At 52.8% G+C, this 13699-nt stretch overlaps 1 protein-coding gene across 5 annotated transcripts in view; it reads right to left on the reverse strand.

The window, feature by feature from the left end:
• Positions 1-13699, reverse strand: part of pard3aa (par-3 family cell polarity regulator alpha, a) — a 208249-nt gene that overhangs the window by 84564 nt on the left and 109986 nt on the right. For all 5 annotated transcript variants that reach the window (XM_072713762.1, XM_072713767.1, XM_072713759.1 and 2 more), the window contains 4 exons: positions 11692-11730; positions 6717-6905; positions 6349-6519; positions 2046-2193 (listed from right to left, as the gene is read on the reverse strand). In XM_072713762.1, the coding sequence (XP_072569863.1) occupies positions 2046-2193; positions 6349-6519; positions 6717-6905; positions 11692-11730 (547 nt within the window). The remainder of the gene's footprint in view (positions 1-2045; positions 2194-6348; positions 6520-6716; positions 6906-11691; positions 11731-13699) is intronic.

The raw sequence follows: 13699 nt of genomic DNA on the forward strand, positions 1-13699 counted from the left end.
CAATATACACCATGACCAGTTCACACACAACGTGTCACATGTGTGCTGGCATCCACACACACACACACACACGAGAGCTAGGAACTCCGTTAATCAGTCCTTAATACTACATTTCATCCAATAGAACATTCCATCAAAATATATGTTTATGCATGTTGTTTTAATGTCTATCTATATATACACTCTCTGGCCACTTTATTAGGTACACCTGTTCAACTGCACGTTGAAGCAAATATTGAACCAGCCAATCATATGTCAGCAGCACAATGTGTAATATTATATGCGTATTACACAGACACACACAGGAACTTTCATTCATAATTAACATATTTATTTCTTAGCACTGTAACTATACCTTCACTCTGCTCTCTAAATAGACGCCTGTCAATCCTTCCGATGCCCGGCCTTCCAATCCCATTCGCTCCCAGGGGCCTAAAGCTGATCCGTGCATGTATCTGGCACTACTCCGCCGGGGCCTCCTCCCCCCCGTTTGCCGTGTGAATCTCTAGAGCAGTTAACCGGCTGTCGCCACCAGCACCGGCTAGCGAGTGAGCGACGCCCCCGGCCGGCACACGGGTCAGCGCGCCAGATGGTCACATGGCAGAACCGTCTGCCGCAGCGACTGACTGAGCACGTGCAGAGACGCCGCATCAAATCTATTAGCTGCTAGAGCACTGGCGTCTGGCATGCGGCAGGGCAGGGGGCGGGGAGGGGGGGGTGTGACCACCCAGGGGAGGTAGTCATGTGTTACGCTGCACCTGCCCCCATTCTTGCCACATAACAGCCTCACCTGCAGCGGGTCCTGGATCAGGGAGGACTGCAGGAACTCAGCAAAACAAAACGGGAAGCCCCCCATTCCCAACCGCACTCCCCAGCGGTGAAATATATCATGTGGGGTAAACCCCCCCCACTCCCCAACAGCGAGCGTGCTGGTCAACGCAGGGCGATGAACACGATAAACCGAACAATTGTGGTCAATACAGGGCGTCGGGAACAAGACTGGGGGGGCCTCATCAGAGAAGAGCAGAGGGACCCGCCAAAATCCCCCCCCGGTGGGCTGTCCAATCAGGGAGAGTGGCAGGCTGGCTGCTAACGACAGTAGCCACTCATGCCTGATTGGGGGGGTCACCTGGCCCCCACCACCTTTATATGTCTAACTGAGAGGTTCACCTTTGGTGCTCGAGGGGGGCACCACCCCCATTTGATGCAACCGCCAACCTCAGTCCTGACTACTTCCCTGTGACCATGACGGTGATTGCGTGGGGGTGGACGGATTTATGCCCCCCACCCCCATGGACTGTCATTTCTCCAAGGGATCAATTTTTAAGAGCCAGGGTTGTGGGCGATCCCCACCAGGCTAGCCCTGCGACAGTGCCCCCCAGCGGTGGATCGTGGGCCTCCGAGCTCCTAATACTCACAAAGAAAGTGCTCTCGGCCATTACACCGACCCGGGGAAAACCCACATCATCACACTCGTTAAACGTGCACAGAATAAAACCACACATTAGCAAATATGGTTGAATTACACCACAGGAAACGACATATAAAGGCTGCAGCAAGTTTTAACTCTCGGTTCCCCCCACCCCTGTTTTCTAGACACTTCTGCCTTATAGTGACGCCACTCCAGAACCTTCTGGCAGCTGTTTACCATCCAGCCAGTGTGTCCCTGTCCCTGCACCAGTGGAGGTGAAGCGAGAAACGTGCCACAATGATCCTGCGAATTAATCAGCCATCGGCTGCGTCTGGCAGCCTCTGTGATCTTGAGGTTTGGAGATCTCCAACAGGGCTTACACACCCTTTGGGGGGGGGGGGGGGGGGGCTCATTTGGCAGTGAAAAGCCCAGGGATGGAGGGTTGGCAGGGTCTGCACTCGTGAGTGGCTTTAACCCGCCCCCTCCTCCCGCCAGTTACAGCTGTGCCCAGCGTGACACGGGAGGTGGGTGTTTCCGAAGCGATTGTGGACCCTCTACTCTGGTTTGGTACGGCCCGTTCCAGACCGGCTGTCATCCCGGCCAGTCACGGCAGCGACGGCGTCACCTCACTCACCTATCATCCGAGCCATCGCTGCAGCGCGTGCCGCCATGCCCTCATCCTGCCCCTCTCCGTAGAAAGAATGCGAGATCCGGCGCTCGCGGTCCTGTGATGAGCAGCTTGGGGGGGCTGCCGGCCTAGGGTGGGTTCCAGAAGCTTCCAGCTGGAAGAGAAATGGCGGCAATCAGAACATCTGGAGATTAAGCGCTGAACCAAGCCCAGGGGCCCAACCAGACCCTGGCTCCACAGACCAAGGGGCCACAGGGTCATTCCCGTTCAGATCCGGAGACACAGACATGGGCCGGGACTTGGTGTCCGGCACAGCCGTAAATGATCAAGCTGGGGGAGGGGTCCAGTCTTCCCAGGGGATTTATGGGATTATGGGATGTCAATTATCCAAACCATGGATCAAACCAGTTAACTCGCCATTTTGGGAAGTTGTCTTAATTTTCCTGGCCTCTGCAAAAATTTTGAAACCCCAGAGAAAAGTGAAACATCCGGGCTGAAGGTCTGGCTAAAGGAGCTCCATCCAGTGCTGGGCTGGGGGGGCATGGTGAACTTAGGGCTGTTTAACATTAATGAGATGTTTAATGAAGTTGGAAAGCCAGGATTTATCTCGCCACGCAGGAGGGGAGCGGGGGGCAAGACGGGGGTCACGGCCAAGCCCAGAGCGGATCAGGACCCCCAAGCTTAGGACGGGTTTAATTAGCTTTAAATCAGCTGGGAGCTGAGCGGACCACAGCGAAGACAGTCACACTCGGCGAGACCCGCGAGTGCAAGGCGGAGAAGGGACTACAGACAGTCAGACTGCGGCATTGCGCCAATCGTACGTTTCAACAGCAACCCACGTGTCATCACACACCTGGTCCCGCCTGCCCTTCAGGGGACTGGTGTTCGTCCTCGAGCCGCCTCACAAGTCCCGCCCCCTTTAATATAAACGAAGCAGCACCACCCGCAAGGTGGTCAGGGCGGCTGACCTCATCATCCCCGTCAACAGCGGAGCTCGCTGCAGCGCCAGACACCTGCTCCCGCCATTGTTACGGACACCTTGGCCGGCCTGGGGTGGGGGGGGCGGAGTCAGCCCCTCAAAGGGGGCGGGGGGTTTAAGTTTCTAAAAAAGAGCAGGGACACACTGTGAAGGTTTATTAAAGCTTCACGATAAACGGGCCTCGCAGGGCAGTGTGTGTGGCCACCTGTCCCAGCCGGGGGGGAGGGGGGGGGGGTTTCTGTACTTCTCTCAAGGTGTTAATAAGGCCCTTATTAACCAGGCGAGCCACCCACTGCTCCCCACGGGCCAGCTGTCCTACTGAAGGCCATCTTCACGAGATTAACAATGCTTGCCCCCCCCCCCCAAAACACGCCATAAACAACCCCCATGGCCCCAAACAGGCGGCATCCTCCAGACGAAGCACCCCCTGATGTCAAACCGCCGCGTGACATGAGTCTAAATCGGCGCCGAGCACTTTCTGCATCCTCTGATGTTGTTCTGATGTTCCTCTGATGTTCCCCTGACGTTGCCCCCCTTTCATCAATAGATCACAGTGCCGTCACTTTTCTGGGCTGCGAGAGCATCACTCCACAGCCTTCAGAGGCCTCACAGAGACGCTAAATAACCGCTCGAAATAAGCCAATGCGAGGATAAATAAAAGGAGCATAATCAGAGCGGGATTATCACGCACGACGCTCCTCATGGATGGCCTGCTCTTGACAGTTCGTGGTGAAATCGGCTCTCGGACGGGGAAATCGCCAGCCGAGAGCCCAGAGGGTGGGGGCCGCCATTTCAGGCGGAGATTGAGAAGGGGGCGCTTTGGCTCTTTCAGACCGGCGGCGTTAAATGGGCTGAGCCATCGAGAAGAGCCGCATGGGTGTCACCGCGGTGATGTGAGCCAGACAGTTTCCCAGGAGATGGCTAAGAAAGTCAGACACATACCAACGAAACATCGGCACACTGAACAACACCCCTCCCCCACAAGCGAGAAGCACCCAGAATGAGAGAACCACACAGCTCTCAGAATCTTCGGCATGCACCACAATCGATGCCCTCCAATAGGAGCGAAAAGAACCGGCGCCAGATTGACACACAGGCTTTGTCTTCTGTGGGGGGGGGGGGGGGGTAGTCTAGTCCGTCCATCAACAGTCAGAACCATGAGAGACAGAGGGTCACACTGAAACTGCGGCCAGATCAACGTCGAATGGCTTCTACACGCAGCTTATTGCGGCTGGTGGAATTGAGCCAGCCAGCACTGAGGAGAATTCAGATAGGAACAACGAGGAACCTTCATTCAGAGCAGGATGTTAATTAGATTCCTCCTTTTGGCATTCCCCATAACCATAACCGGAACCCTGACCCATAACCGGAACCCTGAACCATAACCGGAACCCTGAAACATAACCGGAACCCTGAAACATAACCGGAAACCCAAACTGTGACATATGAGGCCTCGTGTGAAATAAGTACCACATCAAACACTAGCTGAGATCCCACGGAAAAGTCCAGAAGTGTCAAAAATCTCCATGACTCGCTCCCAACATCACCAATTAAGCCCATAAGTGATTGGTCGGGAGGGGGGTGTTAACAAATAAATAGGCAGAATAAAGAGGGCACGGATAGTGTAAACTGCAGAGTGGATTGGAAATTAAAGAATGGCTTTGCCGTCAGCACGGACAGAGAGCTACTCACTGATTTTAATTGAATTTAAATGACTTTGGTGCCATTTAATTGCTTTGAACATATATGAAAATATATTTATAGAATGACACTGGCATGAAAGATTAGCAAACGACCCCTGCATTGATTAAAATAATATTCAGAGGCATCTATTAAAATGATCAATCTTGGATTTCTTTATTATCTGGGTCAAAATCTCATTTCAGATTCAGCCGCAAAGGGAAACATATAAGTGCATTAATCAGTCTGTGTGGGCAACAAGACGCAGGGAAATACAGCAAACAGTCAGAGTGTTTATTCAGGGTTATCTAGCATATTGAGTGATGCGGTTCTCTGAATGAAGGGTTAATCCACCTGCCATCCGTACTGGGGCTAAATCCTCTCTCTCTCATACTCCCTAATGATGGTACCACTGAGGGTGGGTAATTTACTACACAGTCTGCCAGGAATAGCACAATAAAGTCATCAGGTTTAAGAGAGGCGCCCCCTATAGGTCAGCTTCAAAAACAGCAAAGGCAGCGATGGATTTCTTTTTGGTTACATGCACACCCAATATAACATGAAGCACATCTTAAAATATTGCTCCCCCCCCACCTTGAGATGAATGGGTGCAGAACAGGCTGGACCACAGTTGCATTAATTTGTTTCTTTGGAAGTGAGTTTGGATGAAGGTGGAGGTCACGCGTCATTTCCACCTGGAGCGACCTACTGGTCTGACTGGTGCTCACCTTGAGACTGGTGGCCTTAAGGGGGGAATAATTTCACTGTGGGAGATGCAGGAGAGAGTGAAAATGAAGGGGGGGGGGGGTTCAATGCTGTTAATCAGGCCTGACCCAAAATCGCCTTAGCCTGTGTGCAAATGCACCCCCCCCCCCCCACAATGCACTGGGGTGCCGTCCCAGTGCTGCCTCGATCCAGAACATTCCACCACAATATCAAATGGCTACATTTACATATCATCAGTCACCCCCCATTCCACTTAAGCTCAAGGCACTTCAAAGACACTGGCGCTCATATTTCTGCAGATAAGCGTTAAATTTTTATGAGTATCGGGAGAGACTCGCCTTCTCGCAGAGCGAGTTCGGGGAGGGGGCGGGCGGGGGGTTTCATACGCCAAACGCTTATCTCATACATCTGCAGGCACGTCTCAGCCCCCGAATTACCTTCGATCCCGTCACCCCTGCCGTCCGCTGATAACGGCAGCCAACTTTAATTCTCTTTTAAGCTCTAACTCCCCCCATCTGCACGGCCCGCCGTCAGCCGATCGGCCGATCTCCTTCGCCTGTCACGTGGACGCGCTGCGGATGCCGTTATCGAGTCGTGACTCCGTGAGCGGCCTGTCGAGAGCTCGAGCGGATTCGGGTGGAACTGCGCCACTGGGGAGCGCCGTTACAGCAGCTATGCGGCCATTTGACACGCTGCGGGTTCCTATTCGCAGCAGCAGGAGGCACTGGTGAACCTACCTTTTCCCACCACAAGGTGGCCTCACAGCCGAGGACTCAGAGGCAAGTGCGAGATACTGTACAAAAAAAAAAAAAAAAACACCCACAGCTTCCCAAAATGGCTGCTGAATGTCAGGCTCAGCAATAAACCCTGCCCCCCCCGCCATGCGATTAGCCCTAAAATAAGTCCTTCCGAACTCATGGGTACCTCGCTGCGTTTGCCGACCCTCCTGGCAACGATGAGCTGGATCATGCCCCGCTTGTTGCCCTCGGTGGACATGGACTTGCGCAGAGTCTCCATGGCATCCTGGTTGGTCTTGCACAGCAGCGACTCACCGTTCACCGCAATCAGCTGATCGTTCACCCGGAGCCTCCCATCCTGTGGACATTGGGGGGCTGTGAGGACCCCCTGCAGAGGTGCTTGGAATACCCAGGGAGAGGTATTGTCATAGTCTTTTCAATAATGAAAACGTATGATCATATGAGCATCTCACATGACTGCTCGGGGAGGCAGCATTCCCCACATGGATGGGGTGCTTCGGTGGTGGTGGTGGGGGGGGGGGGGGGGGTACTTGCCTTACACGCCGCACCGCCATTGATGATGGACTTGACAAAGATGCCCAGATCGGCGTGGTTCTCCTTGGATCGGTTGCCCTTGACGCTGACCCCCAGCCCCGCAGAACCGGAATCGTTCAGCGGGACCTCAAAGGTGAGGAACTCCCGGGTGCCATCCGGGGTCAGAACCAGTTCCTCCTCGGTGGCTTTCTATGAAGGGGGGGGCATGTCGTTACACCGAGGACGTGTGTGTGTGTGTGTGTGTGTGTGTGTGTGTGTGTGTGTGTGTGAGCCAGAGCTGAGAAAGAGACGCTCAGGAAAATGAAACAAACTGCATCCAACCCAAGACAAATACCCGCTCCATCCCCCCCCCCCGACGTTTCACGCTCGAACGGAGGGCAAGAATCACCCCTCCCCAGAACAGGCCGGCTTCGCGCTCTAATTACCAACATTTGCAGAACAAAAAAAAAAAAAAACACACAATAAAGTCATTTGCAGAGCCAAGATAAAAGGAGAAACTTGCCACAATATCACGGGCTACAAAGGAGCACACTGCCTTATCTTCATGCAGACGCGGGAAAGAACAAAAGCAGCTAAACGCGGGAGAAGTGTGAATTCTGATCCTCAACAGCTGCGAAGGGCTGGGAGGGGGGGGGGCGTTGTATGAGGTGTGAGAGCAGCCGCCCCCCGCCCCCGTCAAGGCAGCGGCGTTTCCAAACAGGCCCACGCCGGCCACTCCAATCGCCAGCCCGTTCACCTTGGCGACCGCTCAATGGCGCCGGATCTCCATGCAGTGGCAGCCCATTCGGGGCCAGCCGACCGTTCAGGTGTGCATTTTCCTGTCCGCTGAAGGGGACGCACCCCCATGCCCTACTGCTGCGGAGGAATGCATCAAACTGTCAGTGTTTTAAACCAACCCAGCCCTCGAGGCCTCAATCGCGGTGATACAAAAAGGGATGAGGAGTGAGAACGGGCTCAAAAGCCAGGTGACAAATAAGGTGTTGAAGGAGGAAAGAGAGAGCGAGAGAGACAGATAGAGAGGAAGAGAGAGAGGAAGAGGGAAAAGACAGACAGGGACAGCAAGAGAGAGAGAGACAGAAAGATAGGCAGAAAAAAAGAGAAAGACAGAGAGAGAGACAGAGACAAAGAGAGTGAGATGAAAGATTGAAAGAAAAAGACCGGGAGAATGAGAGAGAGATAGAAGAGAAAGAAAGAAAGATAGAGAGAAAGAAAAAGGGAGAAAAGGAGAGAGAGGGCTCTTCTATCCAAATTCATTTCCCGGCACCACCACCACCCGCGATCTCCAGGCCCCCGTTGTGCTCTCAGCTAGAGAAGAGTACCATCTTGGAGCATGTTGACTCCTGGGCAGATGATTAAATATTTTGCCACAACATAATCATCTTGGTAATTAGGGGCACCTTCCGCTTAATCAACGACAGCAGCCTGACGCGGGGACCCAGGTGAGCTGCCGGGAGTGTCAGAGACACGTCATTGGCTGAGGGAAAGGCGGTAAAAACCACTGACTGTAAGGCCCCAGCCACCTCCTTAGTCATAATGCTGTGTGATTACCCTGGCTACTCTGGGCCCCTCCCACAGTCCCCCCCCCCCCCCACACACCCTGGAAGAAACCACCATCCCGCCATAAGGGGATCATCACCGGCCATTAAGCACGCAGCTAATTAATTAATTAACCAATTAATCGATGGGACCGTTGGTGGCCATTAGGAGCAGCTGCCCATGTGTCGGGGGGGGGGGGGTGTCGGGGGGGGACAGCAGGCCAACACACCAAGGCTGAGAGAAGCTCTTCACACACACGCACACGCACACACACACACACACACAGACACTGAAATGCCCACATACTCTCTGGCACATCAGAGAGGCCTTAAACAATTAGTTAGTTGCTTTAAATTTTTTAAGCACCCCCCTCCCCCAAATCTGGCCGACATAAAGGTCACTGCGACTAAAGCTGAAAGGCACAAAGGGAGTAGTGAAGGGTGTAATTACTGTGGGCCCGGGTTCGATAAGCGTACAACTGCATTTCCCTGCTCTGTTTCCACCTGGCAACGGCTGATAGAGTCTGAATATTAAGGAGCTGGGGGGGATGTTGGAGTTTGTGTTAGACACTGGGGGGGGGCACCATTGTACAGTAACCTTTTACAGTAAAGGCTCTGCATTTGTGCATTTGCGGTTCCGGTTAATGGCGAGTTGGCCGTACACCATGAAAGGAATACTTCTGGGGTTTGCTGTAAGATCAGAATCTCGTGCAAACAGCACGTGAGCAAAAAAAAAACCCCAGAAAAATCACATTTTTCTTGGCTTGGGTACACTGTGCATCTCAGTAACCAGCCTTACTCTCATGGTAGCTGTGTCTGTGAGAGTGGAATCTCGCGTTTCTCATGGTAACTTTTAAACTTATCAGTGCCGTTAATTTAGCATTTTTAATAATGACTCCCAAAAGCAGTGCTCCCAGTGCATACAGTAATAACTCTGTACATACAAGGGCACAATTTAGATGGTTTGTATATTATATAAAATGTCTTGATAGGAGAAGATGGCCATAAGCAGTAGAACAAGGGGAGTCAGAGACACTGCCAAGACCCATGGAACCGACACTACACCCCCCCTCCCCAAAACTGGCCCTGGTCATCGAACTCCATCCAGGGAGGAGGGCGAGACACAGACACACATAAATGTTGTGAAGCTGTTGGGTTACTTATACAGAATAACCATGAGCATGTGCAGAAATTAATTAAAGGGGGAGGGGGGGGGGGGGGTTGTCCTGAGTCATGTGACCCCACATTTACCAATATGGGCAGAATCTGGGCCACACTTATTACTCTCATTGAGAGAGAGCAAAGTGCTTCGGCATTCTAGCGGAATTGCAGGTGAAGTTCAGGCTGGCAGTGGCTGCAAGGCGCTACCTCATCGCCCGGCTGTCAGCGTCTGGCACAGACTCATGGCAAACAGGAAGATTCCCCGTAAATACGGCCCCCACCCCGGAGCAGGGAGCAAAGGTGAGCGGGATCAAGGCGGATGAGTGAGCCGGGGGGGCAGGCTGAGGGACAGGCGAGCGCAGAGTGGAGACGACCTCCCTGTAAAGGAGGTCACCCACCTCCTCAGAAAGTCCCCAGTGGCACTGGGGCGGGGCGGGGGGGCATGACACTTTGCTGAAATGAGTCAGAGCTTCTCTGTACTTCCGCAGAAACACCATCAATCCAGAGCCTCAGATCTCCAAGACTGGCATGATTCGACGTGTGTGACCATTATAGTGCTCTCACAGCTCCGACTCTCAAACCGGACAGGACCGGATCAACCTGCCAGGAACTCCGGCATCCTCCATATCCCAGGACACCACAGGAAAGACCAGCTGTCCAACTTCACCCACAGCAAACATTCTAGAAAATTCTGGAAACAACAGGTGGGGCAGATTTATCGGCAAATGCTCCTAATTGCACCAATTACTGCGACGTGTCCGACTGCATTACGAAGAATGGCCGTGATGGAGGCTTGCCTGTCAGCATAGAAACGTCCAGGCCTGAGGCTCAGATGGAATTATAATCATAACGCATGCGAGCCCGCTGTTGCCGGCCTCTCCTCTCGAAAGGAGGCATAAATCCAGCCGTCACGCCGTCCTGAAAGCTCAAATTAATTGGACAATTAAGATGTTTCACAGCGTGGTAGCTGTGGTTCCTAATGGGTCTCCAACAAGCCAGATATCATTGCAGAGAGGAATTTAATGTACTGTTTAATTTTACTTCTGAATTATTAGATCTGGGGGATGGAGGTACTCAGGCCAACCATCGGAGCATCGGAGAGAAGGAGGAGCGACAAGAAGACTTGGACGTCAAATAAGCAGTGAAGCATGAACACAGTGGAGTTGGCTGGGTTGGGGGGGGGGGGGGGGGGCGGACAGACACCGCTACTGGGCTGGAGACACCACGACTTGTTCACCAAAACTGAGAAAGGCCACAAACGGACACTGACAAAAGACCGAGGCCCCCCAACGAGATCACAAGCACTTAGGACAAACAGCCCCACTACCAGAGAAGTTTAACATGGTACTGATACAGTAACAAAGATCACAATCGTGTAAAATAACCCCCAAAACTTCTGCTGCAAACCCTCTCGAGCACATCAAGGACAGGCACAAGCACAGCAAATGAATCGCGCCTGGAGTCGTTCTACGCTACATAAACCCCAGAACCCCGCAAGAGGATTTATTACAGCAAGCTTGGTAACGCCTCCCTGGGAGAATTAGGAACGGATCTATAATTACCACACAGAGAGCTGCACGATTGATGCTCAGGTTGTTTTCTCAAATGGTTTATCCATTGTTACACCAAGCAGAAAGGCAGCATTTCAATAACAATATCGGCTGTTTGTTCTCCTGCCCGTTGCCGGGAGGTTTATAACCCATGCATAAAATTCGCATAAATAATGGTTTATTTATCGGCTTTGCAACTTTTACAGGGAAAGATTCTGAATGGCCCACCGGGGAGACTGGTCACAAAGCTGCTCACGACAGAGGAAGATTATTCTGGCGTAATTATGGAAAAGGAGAATATTATGGGTCAGCGTTTCGTTTAGATGGCTTGTACGCTTAGTAGCTGAACAATCTTTTGTAAGGGACCAATAAGCCCGAATTCTAGAGGAACAGGACAGATAAACTGGTACAAGAAGGAAGCACAGCAATGAACATGAGTGCTAAAGATAGCGTGACACTCGTGTAGAGCGTTCAGGACAATATAACATGCGTCTTTTAGGATAGAATGTCAGAATAAAGTGCAAGAACAGCTGAACACTTGACTGTGGAGATTCAAGAAGGCCAAATAAAGGTGTGTGTATATCCAGGGCAGCATAATACTGGTGTGGTGTTCAGTAGTGCCCAGGGCAATAACACACAGGTGAGGTGTTCAGTAGTGTTCAGAGTTGCAAGACATACGTGTGAGTAGCACTGTGGACCTTATAAGGGGGGAATGTGGCGAGCTCTTACCAAAAGTCTTGGCCCTTGCATCTCTGGAGGCTCTGCTCTCTAGAAGAGTCAGAAATAAAATCAGAAATATAAATAAACCACAGCAACAGCACAGAAACTTGCAGAAGAGCGAGCTTCAGTCCGCGGGCGGCAGCCGTCCTTCACCGCCGGAGCACGCTTCGTAGCGGCAACCGTGTGACTGGCCAACCGTGACCAGGAGGGCTATTTATCCGGAAGGGGACAACGGGAGATGCCATCATCTCTGCTGGGAGCCCGCAGGGGGGCGTGGTGGAGGATGTGGCACTGCAAGTGGCCGCATGTGGGGGGATGCGTGACAATGGGGGAGCAGCGGCGTGCGTGTGTGTGTGTGTGTGTGCGTGTGTGTGTGTGCTTCACCGCCTGCCACTAATTACACCAGAAGCTTATTCTGCCCCCCACCTCCAGACCCCTCTACTGGTTCCATCTGGGAAGTGATCCACAAATGTGCTGGGAGAATCAGAGCCCAGAGGCCTGCAGTGGGCGGGATTATCACATGTTGTCAGTCACCGCTTCATCCAATGAACCCAGCTGGGTGGGGCCTAATTCCCCTAACACTACTGTCCTGTATTTTTCTTCCACTGAGAAAATGCATGTCAACTGGCAGCAGTCCCTCCAGCCCCCAGCAGCCCCAAACCAGCTGAGGTCCCACCCCGCTGCGCTGGCCAACAATCAATGTCCAAAGGAGCCATTAATCTGGGCCAGATGATTCACATACATGCTCTCACGTCTTTTCAGGTTGGGGGGGATGGGGGGGGCTCACTGGAGGAGACACCTCCATGATGTTGAGGGTCTGCATCCAGGGGACCCGATCTCTCCCACTGGGCACACATGCAACCCCGTGCCCCCCCCCCAAACACATGTACACACTCTCACACTCATGCACACAAACACACAGCTGAACACGGATGCTCGTGCTATGGAAACCATATCCCATAAAAATGTTAAACGTCGCGAAGCCAACCGAAGAGCTGAATCCTTCCAGTAACATCTTCCAATTCCGGAACATTACCAAAATACATGTGTGCAACCTCCCCCCCCCTCCCCGACAGAGAAACCCCCTCCTCAGGCAACTGACAGCCAAAGAATAAGAGAGCTGGTCTCTACACGGCTTTATTGGCAATAAGGCTCAGCATCAGCACGCTGGCCCCCCTAATCTGATAGCTATGGACACCCCCTGTATTCATTATTGAAATCCTTTAACGGCATGGGGGGTGCCTACACATGTTAATATGACAACAGGAGTGATGGCAGCTCAGCCCCCCCCCCCCCCCCCAGCAAAAGCCCGGTCACCATTGTATTTCCACAATGGGGTTTTAATGAAGATGCCGGCACATGTCAAAGAAGCTGGGGACCAAACAGTATGTCACATCACTAAGGTGACACTTGCTTTAAGATGTGGCCTTTGCTGTTTGGCAGACTGCTGGAGTTCCAGTCCTGGTATGGAGCTGGTCCTGCCGCATGCTGGAAGATACTCTCCTCTCCTCACTGTGGAGTATTACACAGTGATGAGTGCACACCTCGCACCTGTACCTTACGAGCTAAACAGACAGAACCCAGCAGCTGGCCTCTAATTAGTGGCGGGGTGTCCGGCCTCTGATTGTAGCCTGACCAATCGGCCTCTGATTGGTGCCTCGGTTTTCCACTACAAGACTCAGAATTCATGCAAGCAGCAGAGTCCTTTGAAGTCAGCAAGATCCAACTCCCCCTACCCCCAGCCATGCATTAAGCATGAAGGATGGTCTGCTCGCCAACCCCGCCCCCTGCCTGCACGCGGACGGCCTCCAGGCCCGGGCCACTGAGAGATAGCCGGCCGTGATTAGCGAGGCACAGCAACCTGCTTGTCACACAGACCACGGCAATCAGTGGAACCGTGTTGGTGGCAGGCATCAGGCGGACCCCTTGGCCATCTGCTCCTCGAGCAGTGAAAGTCACCCAGCCAGAAGTCAGACACGGCGCTCGGAGTCACATGTGAACACAGCCGGAGCCTTCA

Source organism: Paramormyrops kingsleyae, chromosome 1 (genome assembly GCF_048594095.1).
Source record: "Paramormyrops kingsleyae isolate MSU_618 chromosome 1, PKINGS_0.4, whole genome shotgun sequence".
Taxonomy (NCBI): Eukaryota; Metazoa; Chordata; class Actinopteri; order Osteoglossiformes; family Mormyridae; genus Paramormyrops; species Paramormyrops kingsleyae.